The sequence below is a fragment of the Tasmannia lanceolata genome, unplaced genomic scaffold (assembly GCF_043159265.1).
Source record: "Tasmannia lanceolata isolate RefF3 unplaced genomic scaffold, GAP_Taslan_0.1 ptg000002l, whole genome shotgun sequence".
NCBI lineage: Eukaryota > Viridiplantae > Streptophyta > Magnoliopsida > Canellales > Winteraceae > Tasmannia > Tasmannia lanceolata.
This window is the reverse complement of record NW_027518679.1, coordinates 9011223-9029844: the sequence shown is the minus strand read 5'-3', so window position 1 is coordinate 9029844 and position 18622 is coordinate 9011223. Positions and strand designations below refer to the sequence as shown.

At 40.8% G+C, this 18622-nt stretch overlaps 1 protein-coding gene across 5 annotated transcripts in view; it reads right to left on the bottom strand.

Annotated features, from left to right (window-relative positions):
* XRCC2 (homolog of X-ray repair cross complementing 2 (XRCC2)) overlaps nt 1-18622 on the bottom strand; it is a 77843-nt gene that overhangs the window by 47266 nt on the left and 11955 nt on the right. For all 5 annotated transcript variants that reach the window (XR_013250475.1, XR_013250491.1, XR_013250492.1 and 2 more), the window contains exon 4: nt 15787-15857. Coding sequence is in view for 1 of the 5 variants with exons in the window: in XM_077378511.1 (XP_077234626.1) it covers nt 15787-15857 (71 nt within the window). In the remaining 4 variants the exon portion in view is untranslated. The remainder of the gene's footprint in view (nt 1-15786; nt 15858-18622) is intronic.

Below are 18622 nucleotides of genomic sequence, written 5' to 3'. Positions count from 1 at the left end.
CCAAGAGTCCTCCCAAAGGGATTGGCCAAAGAAATAACATGCCCAATTATTGCACTCTAGATTAATGGGTTGAACGTCGCAACATAGTCAGGTCCCTATCGTCAGTTATATCCCTTAGGAACCAGCTTTACTCTGTAACAATATATGGTTCAAAGGCCCTTTGTTTCACCTTGAATACCCACCTGCAGCCTACCCCATTATCAATAGCCTCTGTGATTATTTTTCTAAAAAAGTAAGAAATAAAAAAAGGTTTGTAGTCTGACTAGGCCTCCCAGCCCTCCACTTTAGGCAGGTTGCACAAGGTCCACCACACTTGGCTCAAGTCCCAACTATTGAGTGTAAGATACCACAAACTGGGTCGAATCACTCTTAATCCCATTGTTAACAAGGTATTAACCTTCCACTTCATGCCGGTTGCTCAAGATCCCCCACACTTGGCTCAAGCCCCAACTATTCAGTGTGATAAAAAAATAATAAAAATCAACCAAAATACATTAAATGGTAAGAATATATGATACACACGGAGAGGTTTTTCAATCTACATATTGGTATGATTTCATTTTTTTTTTCTTAAAAATAATTTTTCATTTAATTTTTATATTAAAATTTTAAATATAATAAACAATTGTTAAAATTAAAAGAAAAAATACACAAGGAAATTATAAAGGAGCATATAGATTACTGCAGTGTTTTAAAACTTGGTGACTCGGCTCAGAACTCGGCGAGTCTTGGCCAAGTCTTGGCCATTTCGAACACCAATCTAAGTTTCTACTTAGATGTGGCGAATGGCAACAAATCTCGCCGAGGTCGTGACTCCTAAACTCTTATTCCATCCTATCTTATCTTCAACCATTCACAAAAAGGAAAAAAAATAGATTTAAGGGAAAAATTAAACCTGAAGCAGTAGATCTGTATTATCGCCGCCCGTTTTTGCACAAAAGACCTCTCTTAAACCCTAGCTCAACGAAGAAGAAGATGGGGTGCCGAATATGTTTTTTGTCTCTGCTATGATAATATGTTTTCGTACAGAAAACCCCTCTAAACCCTAGCTAAACGATGCGTGTTTTGTTCTACTCTGATAATGTGTTTTTTGTTTTCAAAAAAGTAAAAGCTGACCACACGTACTCAGAACCCATTTCCCTCTTAAAAGTAAGGACGAAAAAAGGGAAATGATATATTCGCCCCTCTTTTTTACTTGGGACAGCCCCTCTAGTATAAAGTAGTAGCCATAAATACACTACAGGGGGCTGTCCTGAGTAAAACAAAGGGGTGTCCCGAGTAAAAGATAGGGGAGAATACATCACTTACCCCAAAAATACATTATTTAAATTGTTGGATATAGTTAGATATATGTAATAAGCCTGAGGGCATAGATGTAATTATGCTTCTTCATTATTAATAAATAAATTAGTGAGGGGGAGATCATCTCTCTAACTCACTTTCTCTTCTCTAATTCTTTCTCTTAGCATAAATTTTTGGGGGGTAGTGTAATGTGCAGTGAAATGTCGATTCCAGCCACCTTTTTGCTTTTGTCATCTTCTCTACTTTCCCATTGTAAGCCCAATGGTTCCATCATTGGCATTACCTTCTTGTTTTGATGATTCCATACACAAGTGATTTTATATCACTAATGTGTTTTTGATTGTCTAAGTTGTAGATCTCATTAGTATGCAATCAAGGAAGCTTGGATCAAGGCATTGAAGCTAAATTGGAATGCATTTGGAGTGCCAAAGCTAGGATGATCCAAGAAGCATGGTGGACTTGAAGCCTTGAAGATCAAGAGAAGAATTTAGTGCTTTTCAAGTCAATAGAGTTTGTACTCCTCTCCTTGTTTTCAGAGATGTCAAAGGCACTAAACATAGGTTAAAAATGCATTTGAAAATGTAGGAATAAATCCTAAAGACCATGGCCCAAAAGCCCCTAAGTTTTTAAAGTAAAAAAGGAATTTCATACAGGGCCGGTAGACAGGGTTATGTCGGCGACCGCGAGATGTAACCTGGAATTCCAGGCATCTCGAAACTTATCAGGTCGGTCGACCGGGGTAGTCCCGGGCGACCGCGGATGTGTTGTTGTTTCATACAGAAACAATCTAGCATGGTTGGGGTGGACGACCGCCAAGGGTCGGTCGACCGCGTAAAGGTTTTGAGCCAAAAAATTTTGAGCGAACAGGTAGTCCTCGCCGGACGACCGTCATTGGGTCAGTCGACCACGACGGTAGAGATTTTGAAAATAAAAAAGGCACCCGATAAGGGTGGGCGACCGTTGTGGCCCAATCGACCACCGCGGCCAGGCAAAAGAGCCGTTGGGGCTTTTTCTCGTTGACTTTTTCAACTCCCTTTTTTTACAGTTGTACCCCCAAACGGTCATATTTTCAAATGGGCTATATATACACTATCTAAACCTTTCTAAACTATCTTTGAACATTATTTTGAACATTCTAAAAGATCAAACCAAAGTGTTATAGTGCATCTCTCATCTCTAAGCAAGGAAGTGGAATTAGGCCTATATTTGTACATCTTCATCCATCCTTTGTAACCCTTGTAAAGGGATTTTTAGTTTTCTTTCTATGAAGAACATTGTATTTTGGCGAGTGCGAAGAGATGCGTAGCCATCTCAAGAGCGAGTGTTGGAGACGCAGAGCTTTCTCCGGTTCGTGGCGAGTCTTGCGAGGCGGAGCCGAACCTTTGTAATTGGGTTGATTCCCCGCCATTAAGGGAATCCTAGTGAAATCACCAAGAGTTCTTGGTGGAGTGGAGTAGGTCTTTGAGTGACCGAACCACTATAAATCTCGAATGCACTCTCTCTATTTCTCTCACTCTCTTTATTTTGTGATTGTGCATTTGTGGTTTATTTTCATTTGTGTTTAAAGTTTTAATTTGTCATTTAGTTTTTCATTTCCGCAATATTTTTGGCAAAGTTTTTAAAATCCAATTCACCCCCCCTCTTGGGTTGCCATCTACCCTGGGATTTTACTCATCTTGTTTGAAATTTTTTATTTACAGCTGTACACAAATGAATCAACTAGAATGTAAATTGTGCCACGCTTAGGCTGCCTGTACAACATTTATGAAGATAATGATGCAACTCTATAGTTTGATAGATACAACCCTCTCTTTTCATTATTTCGAAAGACTATTACGCTTGCACTATTCTTCAACACAAACTCACCTTGTCTTATTCTATAATCATCTGGTTGTTGAGAACTTCTTAGAAATTGTAATAGCTTTTGACAGCTGTTAAATAATAAAAGACAGTGTTGGGTTTGTCACGTTATTAAATAATGGTAGTGGGACTAACATAGCCAAAGTATCAAACGATTAATATCTAAATAATTAATATTTAAACCTATGGAAATGATATTAGCACAACCCTAGTTTGATATATATTTTTTTTTGAAAATTGACAAATATATTCATACCAGAAAAATTACAAGGGGACTAATAGTCCCACTAGATTTACATAGTATGAATTGCCCAGGAGCATTCTCCTTGGCCCAAAAGAAAAACCCATTACCCCTCTGGGGCTCATCTTTTGCCAAAAATGGGAGAGAGGGTAAAAAGAGGGTCAGCGATGGGGAAAGAGAGGGAAACGAGCGAGAGAGAGAGAGAGAGAGGGAGAACGAGCGAGAGAGAAAGGGAGAGAGGGAGATGAGAGAGAGGAAGACGAGTGGAGAAACCGCCTCCCTCCCTAGGTTGACGCCCTAGGGAGGGAGCTTTTTGAACTGCTACTTTTTAATGGATTCTCTGTAATTACCAACCAAAGGAAGCCTCTTAAGATACACCCTAGTTTAATATTTTCATTAACTCATTTTGTCATTTAGTATTTAAATAGATGTCAAATGTTATTACAGTTCCCAAAAAGCTCTTGTTGGGAAAGTTGCCTTATTTCCCACCACTCGGTGGGATGGTTGTGACGTAAAATTAGAAATTGCTTTTAATTTAGGTTTGGGAAAACCAAAATTTAAAAGTGGGATGACTCATACGGTAATCGTGTGGGAGACAAGTTTCTCTTGGTGTGTTGTCTGCCAAGTGAAAGTGAGAGGCAAAAAAGAGAGAAAGAGAGAGAGGGAGAGAGAAAGAGAGAGAAATTGGATTTTTCTCGGGTATTTCTCTTATAGGTTTTCCCTTGGGTTACTCTCGGTTTACGATCTCAGGTTTGAGAAGCAAGGAAAGGGTTGCAGGTTTGTGGGTTTGTTATTAATCCATTGTAATCCTTGTCTTTTGTTTTTCTCAGAGTGGAAGATCGTGTTTCTTGCCCGTGGAGTAGGCTTGGCCGAACCACGTAAATCTTGGTGTTAATCTTGTGGCTTGGTTTATTTTACTTTTTGTTTAATTTGTGCACGATCGGATCGGATTGCCCTGCAGATTTTCCCAACAGATCTCACAAGTCAATTAAAAAGAAAAGACAAATTGGATTTGTAAAATTATTAAATCATGGTTGTGCTAATATCATTCCCCAAATCCATGGCCCATTTTGGATTGCATGAATCTTCTAGAAACTTTGGAAAGAAAAACTATTTCTAAATTTTCTTACATTTTTACCGCTTGAAAAAAAAAGATAACTTAAACTAAACCTATTCAACATTTACTTGGATTGACCTTCAATTTATAATAATATGCCTCCAATCTAAGAAGCACGGGTACTCTCCGGAGGCCCACGCACCCGTATCGAGTACGTATCGGGTGCGGGTACTCTTTGGATGAATACTGGGTACGCACCCAAGTAGCAAACAAAATGGAAATCCAATTTGGGGGTTTGGGTACGTATCAGGTGCGCCCACCCGGTTCGAATTAAATCAAAAATTATAGATTTACAATAGAGGGGTTGTCTCAATTAACAAGAGGGGGAAGGGTGAATATATCAAAATATCTAAAATATATATAAATATATATCTCGTAATTAAAAACCTAACAACTTGGAAGTAATATGAGATTTTGGTGAATTAATATTAGATTTTGGTTGTCACGGGTTCGAGTCACAGAAACAGCCTCTTTGCAAAGTAGGGGTAAGGCTGCGTACATCTAGCCCTCCCCAGACCCCGCAATGACTGGAGCCTCGTGCACTAGGCCGCCCTTTTTATAATAAAATATATTATATTCAGCAGACCCGAAACTTACCCGTATCCTTTTTTTTTTTTAAATCACATATCCACGTACCCATATCATATCGTACCCGCACCCTGTACCCGTATCCGCGCTTCATTGCCTCCAATTTAATCATAATCATATCACTATCCTCTAAATTTTCCGAAGAACAATTTTCCTATCAGAAATTGTTTCCCAAGTAAAACTAAACCGATTCAACATTTACTTAAATGCATATCAAGGAACATAGACAGTTGTAGGTATTCTTGTCTTCTTGCATATATTTTTCAAAAAATTAGTGGGCTCCAACACAGTTAAGTGATCTAAACCAGTCATTTGTTGGCCCTACTAAAATGGGTTTAGATTTTTGTATTTTTTTAATTTATTTTTTATAAAAATAACAACTCATCTAACTTGGCCACGTCCGGGTTCTTGGCCACATCTGTGCCGAGTCGACAAGGATTTTCTTCATCCGTGTTCCGCATCAAATCCGCATTTTAAGCACTAGTATGAAGCACACCATTGTATTTTTATATACTGTATTTTAATTATTTCTTAATGAAAATAAAAAAAATCTTTACATTTAAAATAATAAAATCAAGGCTTATGGAGATTTAGCCATGCCTTATTATAAATAAAATTAATAATACTTTCTTACTGTTAGAAGTGTGTGGGTGTGTACTGTAGCCATAAGGGCATACTAGTTTTTTGTATGTTCTCTTTCCTATAAATACATAAATATGGGGGAGGATCCCTAACTCACTCTTTCTCTTCTTCCTCTTTCTTTCTCCCTCTTTGGTGGCTTCTAACATGGTATCAGAGCCCTAGGGTTTGAGGCCCTAGGGACCACTTTGCAAGCCCCCTTCCTCCTCCCATCTCCTCTCCTCCATTCCCTGCTACAATAACCCTCTACAGTACCCGCTATAGTTCCACCACTACCACCACCACCCTCCACCTCCTTCCCCACCACCACCACCACCACCACCATCACCACCTCATCCACCCCAACCTCCACCATTTGAAGCCCTACATATTCTAAAACCCTAGTCCTCTTCTCCTTTTCTTCCATTTTCCTTTATTTTTGTCCCTTTCCTTCATGGCCTAAACATTGTAGTCCCCATAACTCTTTCCGCAGCTCTGATTCCATCATAAATTTATGTCTTTCTCTCTTTGAGGCCTTATCATGCCTCCCGTCTCTCTCAGTTGTAGTGGTTGTCATCAGAGCCGCGATATTCTCTCTTGGCTCATCTAGTGGCCCCTCTTCCTTTCGGGCTCTACAGTTGTAGTGCTTAAGCTCCTTCTTCTGTCTTTCTCTTCATGGATCCTCTAGTTATTGCGAATCCCTCTCTTAGCCTGACCTTTTTGGTTCGTCCATCTACATTATCTTCAGCTTCCTCTTTACCTAGCTCTTCTTCATTGGTGGATGGTTCATTCCCACCTCATTATGCGCCCTCTCTCATGGAGGACTATTCGAACATTGAGCGGTGTCTCGTTAGCGCCTCTACTCATTCTGATTCCTTTGATGGCTCTACTATTGCTGCCTATAGCACTAGTGATCGTGCTACCCGTGGTGGCAGTACCTTTGGCCATGGTCGTCGCCGTAGTGTACGTGTTAGTGGCCGGGATGTTACTGGCCGCCGTGATACTGGTGGTCGTCCCCATCCATATTGCTCTCATTGTCGGTGAGAGGGACCTTATCTTGACACTTGTTATGCTCTTCATCCCGAGCTCCATCCGCCTCCTGAGCCTCGCATCGTTCACTTTGTACACCATTTGGCTTCGGCTCCTTCAGCTATATTGGCTTCCTCTTCATAGCACAGTATAGCCGCCCCTTCTGAAGGCTTCTTTATCTCTCGCGCTGACTATGATGAGTGCCAGCGCCTTCGATTATCCCGTTGCCCGCAGAGTGCCGTCTTTGCCCAGCCAGGTAGTTTCCCTGCCTCTTTCTTTCTAGCTCCAACTTCTGGATCATTGATTCCGGGGCATCGAACCATATGACAGGAACTTCTTCATCTCTAAGTTCCTTTCGGCCCCTATTCTCGCAGTCTATTACTCTTGCTGATGGGAGTACTACTCCTATCTCTAGTATTTGTAGTATTTCTCCACGCCCTGGCCTTACCTTATCCTCTGTCTTATGTGTTCCCAAGTCCCATTTTAGCCTACTTTCAGTTACTCAGCTTACCAAACATCTTCATTGCTCTGTCTCATTTTATCCATCTTATTGTTTGTTTCAAGATCTCTCGACTGGGAAAACAATTGGTTCGAGACGTGAGGTGGATGGGTTTTATCTTCTCGACTGTGGCCCTTCCAATATTATTTTGCACAACTCCATCGATGCCTATCGGTGGCACTGTCGCCTTGGTCATCCTTGCCTCGAGCGTCTACAGTAGACCTCCATTGTTCCTACCCCCGTTCAGCCGTTTCAGTGCGAGGTCTGTGAGCTTGGCAAACACCATCGTGTGTCGTTTCCTCCTAGACTTGTTAGTAGAGTCTCGCACCCTTTCAAGTTAGTACACTCTGATGTGTGGGGTCCCGCCCGGACTACCTCTCTTTTTGGATACCAATATTTCATTGTCTTCATTGATGACTTTTCTCGCATAACTTGGCTTTATTTGCTTAAAGACCGCTCGGCGGTTTTCTCTGTCTTTCGCACCTTTCATGCCAAGGTTACAAATCAGTTTGGTCGTTCAATCAAATGTTTGCGCACTGATAACGCTCGAGAGTACTTTTCACAATCTAATGGCTTCCAAGAATTCCTCTCTACTCGTGGCATCATCCACCAATCTTCATGTGCTCACACCTCCCAACAAAATGGTGGGCAGAACGTAGGTTGAGATCTTTACTGGATGGGACCCTCACTCTTCTCATTCAAATGCAGGTCCCTAAGACCTATTAGGGTGATGCCCTCCTTACAGCCTGCTTCCTTGCCAAAAGGCTTCCTTCCTCTGTCCTTGGTGGTTCATCCCCATTCGCCTTGTTACATCCCCAGCATGACCCTTTTCCTCTCACCCCTCGGGTCTTTGGTTGTGTGTGCTTTGTCCATAACCACGGCCCTCGATTAGATAAATTGGACCCTCGCGCTGAGCGATGTATCTTTCTTAGGTATTCTCGAGCCCACAAAGGTTATCGGTGTTACAGTCCTCGCTTACGTAGGTCATTTGTCTCTGCCAATGTCACATTTTTTTAGTCTGAGTCTTACTTTATCACTCCTCATGAGGATCGTCCTGCAGTTCTTGATTCGGACATTCCGCTTCCTCGTCTAGCTCTTCCAGACCGCATACCTTCTTCCTCGTCTCCTCCTTTGCCGGTCCCTGAGTCTTCCATACCTTCTCCTTCCTCGGCTCCTCCTTCGCCGGTTCCTCTGTCTAGCACTGTTTATGAGCCCTCCTCTTCCTTACAAGCTCCAGAGGCTCCTCCTCCAGCTCTTACGAAGACATATCAACGCAAGTCGAAGTCTACAGCCCATCAGCCTCCTCCTGCGCCATCAACATCTGAGCCGGAGATCACGACTACCTCTTCTCAGGTACCTGCAGATTCTCCCATTGCCTCGCGTACTCGTTCTCATAGTACTGCTCATCCTATTTCCTCAGTTGTTTCCTATGACTCTCTGACCCCTATGTTTCGAAGTTTTGTATCTTCTTTGTCTTCTGTTTCTGTGCCACAGTCCTTGCCAGCAGCTCTTGATCATCCTGGTTGGCGTGTGGCTATGGACCTTAAGATGGAGGCCCTTCAGGCCAATCATACATGGGATTTAGTTCCCCTTCCGCCTGGAGTCAGCCTGTCGGTTGCCGCTGGGTTTATGCTGTCAAACACTTACCTGATGGGACAGTTGAGCGCCTTAAGGCGCGCCTAGTTACCAAAGGTTATACTCAAAACTTTGGAGCATCATGGGACCAGCAATCTTTGGTTCCATTCAGACTCAACACAAGAGATTCAAAGATAATAGGGAAGGAAAATCTCGCCGGAAAACTCTGCTCCGAGATCGGAGGAAGAAAAAAGAGGGTTTGAATTAATTCTTATTTCTTAAAATGACTATCTGAGACGTTTTCAGATGTCGTCGGTCTCCTCCTACAGAGGGCGTGGTATCTGGGTTTCCGGTGGAACCTTTAATATGCCCTTGCGGTTTCAACTTGGAACTCACTGTGGTTCATTTCCAAAATTTTCTAGAAGCAGAATATTCTACTCTGGAAGTTTTTGAATCCTTGGGGATCCTTAATATTTGCTGTCGGAGAACTCTTAGCTTGTTCAGGCAAGGTGGCGACCTTAATAGATCTCATTAGGTTCCTCCCAGATCACATTCAAGGTCACTGGGAAGTATTGAGGACAGAGAGACTCGAACAAGACGTCTGGAGTTTGGGGCCAAAAGAGTTCCTGGCCGACGAGCCTCTGAATTTAATCGCCGACTGCCTTCCAATTGTAGTGACTGGATGTGTCCGAAATGCCAATATAGAAATTTCGGAACACATAATGTCTGTAGAAAATGTTTAGATCTTAAATCCAAATTTGTCCCAGCCATGGTTTGGAGACCTAAAATTGTTCCCCCCCAAGCTGACACTCATGCCGACCCCTTACCCCTGGAGGTCCCAGTTACTGCGGTCGAGGAACGAAAGCAGTATTTAAAGAGTTGTCTCATTGGGACTTAAAAATCTGCACCCTGGTTGTTGGAAGACGTTTAGGAGTGGGCTAAAAGTTGCTGGGGTTTTGCCGGAACTACAGAAGCCCTTCTCTATTAATTCTGTTGACATTCTCTTCCACTTTGAGTCAGAATTCCAAGCGAATGCAATCCTCAGGCGTTGAGGTGATTTTTTGGGAGGATTTCTCTCTTCTCTTCAACCTTGGTTCCCAACTTATAACACAGGAGCTAGAAGTGTTAGGATAAGATTCTATGATATCCCTATTCACGCCTGGTCATCGTCAACTGTGGAATACCTTGGGCAGCATCTGGGTCAGGTGATTCAAACCCAGCTCTTTGGTAACCAGGATCATTGCATGTCTTTTGCTTCAGCATTGGTATTAACCCCCTTATGGAAATCTATACCGTCATCCATCGATTTAAGAAAGGAATCCAGTATTTATTCCATTGGAGTTAAGATGATCTCTAAGGATAGCATTAATAGTATGGCGGTATCGGTTATGGGAGAATCAAGCAGTAAAGATAATTTGGACGTTTGTGAGGGTCCTGATCAGGTCTCTGGTGCCCAGTTAACGGCGATTGTTGACTCACCGGAAAGGGCGAAGAGCACTAATCCCGATACCTGCGATCTTGACAGGGAGCCATTGGTGGGAGCCGGTTTGAATTTTGAATCTCCAACGCTTACCGCCATTGTCCCATCTGGAATGTCAGAGAGTAGAAAAGCTGTCGTGACTGGAAAGTGGGGTCAAGCTAAAAGTGGTTCGACACGAAAATCATTAAATGCAGGGTCCCGTGGTGAGAAAGGAGAGGCTTCTCGAAAAGATGTTGCAGATAGCTGTATTTTGACCTCGGTAAAGGACAAAAAGGTGCTAAAGATTAAAACTAGATTCCATAATGACAAGAATTCCAAAGTAAAGCGCCTGCGTACAGGGAAAGCTAAAGTACATCGGAGAAATACTAACTTGGAAATACAGGTATTAGCCACTTGAGGGGGCCTTTCAGTCTTTACAAGGAAATTAAAAGCTATTGTTAGGAAAGAAAATCACAGGAGAAGGAGACTAATTGTCAAATCTCATAAGCCTCTCCAAAACTTTGATGCCATCGATTCGCCAGCTATGTCAGGAAAAGAATTGGTCCAGGATGGAGGTTCTCCGCCCATCTAGAGGTTCTCGTTTGAGGACGACGATATCGAATTGCTAAAAGGCCTTCGCTACAATGAAAAGCTTGCTAGGAAGGAATTTCCAACCCCATGCGAGATTTCTCTTAGCCCGCTAAAAAAGTGTTGGGCTCAGCTAAAGAAAAACTCTTCCTCCATCAATAATCTGGATCCTACTTCGGATTCGAATAGTGATAAGGAACTCCATGTACCTCTCCTTGACCTCCCCATATTCAGTAAAGTTCTAGAAAAGGAAAGACGTACCGGCGATGTCTTTGGGAGGAGGAAAGAAAAACTGTTATCAGAAACCTGGAAACTAATCGATCCAGCTCGACTTCGGGGGAAGCTGTTGCATCGGGCAACTCAGGGCAGATTGAAGCTTTGCGAGTTGGGGAGCCCTAGGTTCCCAAGGACTCTAGAGAAAAGGCAAAGCAGGTTGATAATAGTTCTAACGGCTCAAGGAGTAGGGGATCATTCTCAGAAGAGTTTAATGACCTATTGTCGGTAGGGGATGTTTTTGGGATTACGTATAAGGAAGATTTGGGGGCTACCAAAAATATGTTCCTTGCAATGAAGGAAAGAGATAAGGAAGATCAAAAGGCATGACTTAAAGAAATTTAAAGCAAGCCTGGAGTAGATGTTTAATTCAGTCAAATTGAGAGTCGGGCGTGGGCGTCTCCCTTTGGTAAAGTATTTGAGTAAGTGCAGAATTGCATTAGTTTGGTGGCTCTGGTACAAACTACAGGATCTGGGCTGCTGGATGATAGGGAGTAACCCCTCAATAGCTCTCGGGGTTTGATTTGTTTAAAATTACTGTGATTGTTGGTTGTCAACCAAGATTTTGGACCTCCAATAACCAAAGCTCGACAGATTCGTTCTTCGCTTAGGTTATCCAGTTTGAATGCGCCAAATCAGCTGTCTCCCTTGAAACTCTATGATAAATCTTGAGCCTCAGAATTTCAGAAGGTTCGACTACTGGTTAAGAGTCTTGTAGCATTGCTGGTTTTCATGAATTCCGACTTCATAAAATCTCAGGAAGTACTTTCTTAGGAAACTAGTGCAATCCGAGAAGGTACAGGTGAAAGGGTTGAGGAAAGGAATGAACAACGTATTAAGGAAAGGTTACATATACAATAGAATCATGTACAGATACAAGGATACGGGCATTATAATAGATAAAAGGTATAGATGAGTTTTGTAGTATTTTCTGATCGCTTTTGAATTGGCTTCGGGTATGCCCGTGCTAATTCACCTTAATATTTTGTAATTGTAGTATGGGACCCTTGGTCCCGACTGCTATTTGAATATTAATGAAATTTGTCATCTTTCAAAAAAAAACCTTTGGAGTTGATTACCAGGAGACATTTTCCCCGGTTGCCAAAATACCATCTGTCAGGGTTCTCCTCTCACTTGCAGTTAACAACGGCTGGCCCCTACATCAGTTAGATGTGAAGAATGCCTTCTTACATGGTGAGCATAATGAGGAGGTGTATATGGAGCAACCTCCTGGGTATGTTGCTCAAGGGGAGATGTCCTCTATATATGGCCTGAAGCAGTCTCCTAGAGCTTGGTTTGGCCAGTTTAGTGATGCTATCATGCGCTTTGGCATGAAGCAATGTGTTGTTGATCACTCTGTCTTCAGTTATCAGTCGGGTGCCGGTTGTGTTCTATTGATAGTGTATGTTGACGACATTATCATTACAGGCAGTGATTCAGTGTGGATACACAAACTGAAGACATTCTTGCAGAAAGAGTTCTCAACCAAAGATCTGGGACATCATAGATACTTTCTTGGCATTGAGGTTGCCCATTCTACTAGAGGTATCCCTCTCTCGCAGCGGAAATGTGTTGGATCTTCTTGAGGAGACAGGTTACCTTGGAGTGAAACCTGTCTCAGTTCCTATGGACCCAAATGTGAAACTTCTTCCAGAAGAAGGGGATTTGTTAGATGATCCTGGCAAATACAGGAGGCTAGTGGGTAAGCTCATATAGCTTACAACAGTCACTCGTCCAGATATATCATATGTTGTTGGTGTTGTTAGCCAACATATGAGCTCATCCTGTACTTCCCACCTTGCAGCAGTGATTCAGATTATTCGCTACTTGAAAGGGGCACCAGGGAAAGGCCTCCTATTCAAGAAGCATGGGCATATCAGGTTGGAAGGATTTTGTGATGCAGACTGGGCAAGATCTCCTGTAGATAGGAGATCCACCACCGGATATTGTACTTTTGTTGGCGGCAATTTAGTGTCATGGAAGAGTAAGAAATAGGACATTGTTTCCAAGGCTAGTGCCGAGGCAGAGTACCGAGCTATGTCCCATACTAGTGGAGAACTCCTTTGGTTACGTTCACTCCTATCTGAGATTGGTTTCTCCCCATCTTCTCCAGCTTAGCTTTATTGTGACAATAAGGCTGCGATTCATATAGCTACCAATCCTATCTTCCATGAGAGAATCAAGCACATAGAGGTTGATTGTCACTTCATTCGCCAGCGAATTCATAGAGGCGAGATTCATGTTTCCTTCACTCGGTTTGTACACCAACTAGCGGATGTTTTCACTAAATCCCTTAGTAATGCAAAATTAAATGACATCTGTAACAAGCTGGGAATGTATAATATATACATTCCAGCTTGAGGGGGAGTGTTAAAAGTGTGTGTGGGTGTGTATTGAAGCCATAAGGGCACAGTAGTCTTTTGTATGCTCTCTTTCCTATAAATACATAAGTGAGGGGGAGGATCCCTAATTCACTCTTTCTCTTCTTCCTCTTTCTTTCTCCCTCTTTGGTGGCTTCTAACACTTACTATTTTCCAATTTTTTTAAATAGTGGGTTTATGCGTTTACATTATTTGTAATGATGAGATATACATTAGCATGTGTCTATGAATTACGAATTACTTAATATATATGACTTTATTAATTAATGAAAGAAGTGGACTTTTTCTCACACTTTTGTTTATTTGAAGCATATATTTATGTGGTTGTATAACATTTTGTGTTTAGAATGAATCTTAGTAGCCCAAACATGTGTGACGACGCATGTCAGTAGGTGTTTGATGCTGTTAAACCATTATCGACGGTTGCCTATTTTTGTGATAGTTCCCAAGTATATTTGTGTTTATTCTAGCATTTCTTGGAGTTTCATCTTAAATTTCCAGCATTTGCATGGACTTCAATGACCGGAGTCGACATACTTTGACTTCTATATGGCCCCAAGTCCACACCAAAACTGACATTAGAAACTGTGTCATCACTTCGTAGATGTAGAATACATGTCATAATGCCCATTAACGTGTATGAAAAGTAAAAGTTGAGAAAAAATAGGATTAGTGACGAAGAAAATAAATCCAAGTATAATGGGAATGATCATGAACAAAGATAACATAATAATGGGAACCAGATTTACAAAATACTAGGGAAAGACCCCAAACAACAAAATGAATAATCCCAAATTGAAATAATGTATTTATAATATTATAGGAAATGAAAGTTCACAATGCTTACAGAGTTGAAAACTATGATACAGTTGCAAATCAAAAATGTTATTGCAAAAAGAAATAACTGACCTAGAGACTAGAAAAGAAAAAGTACTGGACTTGGTGTGGGCAAAACGATGATGTCACACCAATAATGAGGGTGAGGAAACTGGTGTAGAAACGGCTTCGACGCCCTAACACAAATGTGAAGGCAACAACTCTACTCAAGACAAGTTTCCATAAACAACACCTTTATCGAGGAGCTTCCACTTTCGCAGATCCTTCAAAAGAAGTGATGCGGGGGTAAAGATAAAGCAGCAAGCAAGTTGAAATATTAATTGGGAACCAGAAAGTAGTTTGTATTGATTTCTTGGAACAATGTACACATAGAGAACACTATATGAACCTAAAGAAGTGGAAGTAGAAGCGGTACCAACATGGGTGATGGGAATCATCCAACCCCCATTATGATATGGAAAGAACTGGAATAAATACGGATGGACATGCTACTTGAATCATCTGCCATGTGATGTGTGACACCCGTATCTATGACCCACGAAATGTCCGATAGAGAAGTGAAGGATAAGTCTCCCATAAGGGAGCTCTTTGTTGAAACAGAAGTAAATGAACCACTAGCTATTTTGACGGTATCCTTATGCGGACACGAAAGAAAAGAAATAAAACTATCTATCTTGCATCATATGATTTGAGGCTCTTGAATCAACTATTCAATCAACTATTCGGGAGGCAGAAGGAAATCACATAGAAGCATGACGAGTAAAAGCATGAGTAAATAACTGTTCCATGGAGGTTTTTGGAACTTAAAAAAGCTTCCTAGGCTGAAGACACTCACAAACGTCATCAATAACTTGGTCCTTGGGATCCGTAGATGAATTACCAAAGGTCAATTATGGATGGGCTTCATGGGTACGATTATAATCATAAATCAAGCTCCTCCTAAAATGTAGCAGCATGAGAACGTGATCCTCTCATCCACTATTGTAGATGGAGATGAATGTCCCAAGACATATCTCTTGTGTGCCTTCTCTTCCCGCAGTGACTGCCATTCAACCAGTCTTCTTCAGTTGAGGCCACACTCACACAATTAGTGCCTCATCCAGCACCACTGACATATTTGTTTTCAAGCAATCCAGCTCTAGTATTTTTCTCTTTCTATGTTCTCAATAAAATATTATCTTTTTGATAAAAATAAACAAATTAACATCTATGATTAATCAATCGATGCATAACAGATACCTGAAAAATTAAAAAGAAATGGAAATGATGAAAATATGAAGATGAAGTAATGCATAATACAAACAAGTTACTATATCATGTCCAAACAAATCGGAATTTCAGTGGAATAAGGCAGACCAACAATATATTATCAATAAAGTTTGTCCAAGAGAATTAGAATTTCAGGGGAATAAGGCAGACCTATCAATCATAAGGAAACCAACACTAGTACCATGTGCTTCATTTTCCTTTTGAAGTCGATAGCGTGTCGTCTACAAAATTCAAGTAGAATTATACAGAATGGAAATGAATGGTTGCTCTCATTTTTCAAATTAGGACAGATAGTGCATTATCTACCAAATCCAAGTAGAATACACATAAGAGAAATAGAAATGAGTTGATACTCTAACTATTGAAATTATAACAAAGTATAAAGGTACAAATCATATACTGCTCTTTATCTAATAAGCAGCAACTAAAACTCCACATCTGCATGTAGTTTAGATGGTTTACAGTGTATGGACAACCAGTTACCATTATTATCAAATGGGCCAAATGGCCAATCAGAAGATCCGTACCAGGTTAAAACCAGAGACAACCCAGCATTCAATATAACTAGAGTGCAATTTAACCAGATAGATGTTGACTCTATGAGCTCTAGCTATAATAGGAAAAGAACCTGTGAAAGATTTAAAAAACTAGAGGTTTCAGGTTTTTCTTCTACAAGTTCGACTAGTAATTTTACCAGTCATCATTTCAGAAATCCTTCTGCAATAGAGACAACTACTGCTGAATCCTAAGGATGATATATTTTACTGCCTATTGAATGTTTATATAAGTATACAGTTCAAAATTTCAGCATTCTAGCAAGACTTTCTCCTTCCACACCCATCACATAAGATGGTTACAAGATAGTGGAAGAAATCTAATTGATCTTCCCATTGACAATTGATTGGCCAAACTGGCATATGCCTACAATGGCCCCAGTTAAAAGAGCAAAAAGGGAATCTGCCAGTAAGAAAGTGTCTCACAGAATTAAAGAACTAGACAAGGGAAAGTGTACTAGCAAGAGTAAGGCCTCTAGCAGATAGAAGGATTTTTATAACGGTAAAACATTATTAATCAAGGAAAAAGGAGCAATGCAACCGAGATGGTCGAAAAATACAGAAGAACAGGAGCAAGGAAAAAACAAAATAAGAGCACAACTGAAATCCTCAGGGCAAAAGAGGGTAAAAAAAGTGAGCTATTCTGTTGAGAAAATCCGCCAGGCAAATCAGATCAGATCATGCACAAATTAACGGAAAGTAAAAATAAACACAAGCCACAAGATGAACACCAAGATTTACGTGGTTCGGACAAGCCAACATCCACGGGCGAGAAACACGATCTTCCACTATAAGAAAAAGAATATACAAGGATTACAATGGATTAAACCCAAAACATCCAAACCCGCAACCCTTTCCTTGCTTCTCTCACCGAAGACCGTACACCAAGAGTAAACAGAGAGAAAACCCAAGAGAACGCCCAAGAGAAAAAAAAAAACCCAAGAAGAAGACGCAAAGACAAAACCTCTCTCTCTCTCTCTCTCTCTCCAAGAGAAGAACCCACGCTCGGATATCTCTTTCTCTGCTCACCACTCTTTGTTCGTGTGAGCAAAACGAGCTCTTATACCCTAGGTTTTCTAAAATCCCAGAAAAGAAGGCACCACCCACCATAATCGGTGATGGGAAATAAGGCAGCTTGCCCAACATATTCTTGCAGCACCCTAAAAGCCCAACAAAAATCTTTAAGGCAGAAGAGGGTAAAAAAAATGAGCTATTCTTGCAGCACACCGGAAAGAGCGAACCGGTGAGCATCAGAGTTGACCGCAAGCCAGATATGTTGAAACACTATTGAATGCCCCTCAATCATGTCTTTATTCACCTTAATCGCATCTGCTGGATGCCATGGGTAGTTAGCCCCATCCTTAATCGTGTCTGCTATATGGAAGGAATTTGCTGTGAAGAAAAATTATCTAGATGATCTTTGCCTCGACCATTTTTCACTACATTAGAAAATGTGAATCACGTAAAGAATTCATATAGCGTTGCATCTATCACATTTTAAGAAATGCAACAGCATTGCAGACTATTCAAAGTCACGTTAGAGTGGAAGGATTTAACTTATAATCCAGTAAGACTTAAAAGGAATTTAAATAACATTAAGTAGCCAGAAACAATTCTAAAGACCCAAACCTCGGTCAAATGTTTTATTTATTCCTTCTTCCCACAGCCATCTTTGTTGCCAAACTTCTCAAAGGGGCTAGCACCACTTAGTAACAACATCCTAATGAGGGAGATCCTGTATCAAGTTCTATCAGGTTATTTTGTAGGGTTTTGCTAACGCTTGCCCTTAGGGCACCCGTTAAGGTGCATTGGAAAAGAAAATTTGCAATCATTTCACATAGTTTCATAACTTTACACAGGTTTTGAGATTTTATTATCAAAATGCTTGCATTTTTTTCTTTTCCAATGCACCTTAACGAGTGCCCCCGTAAGCAAAACCCTATTTTGTAACAGGATGTATGACAACCAACCTAATAAATAGTAATATGAGTCATCTGTTATCTTTCCATCAAGTAGATTCATTTTAGTGATATTTGCATGGTAACGCAAACAAAAAGGATAAAAAGAAACCCTAAAACCATAAGAGGTCATCACAACACCAGTTGGATGGACCATCATAGGGCCATGTGTCAGCCGTCAAGTGGATCAGGACTGCAAATTTAATTTGTTCCATGAACCTAAGCATTAGTTAAAGCAGCATATCTTTGAAAAAAAGTAAAAAATAAAAAATAACACGTTTCATCACTAAAGTTAGAAGAGAGAGCTTTAAGACCATAACAGCAGGTTATAGGAATATAGAATTATGTAAGCCCCACTCACATAGTTTTAATAGCATCTAAATCAACATTTGTATGTTGCTCAGGTAGATATATTAAACCAAATGTTCTAGCATGTGTTTCAATTATAAACTTCCAAGTATATAATAAGTGTAG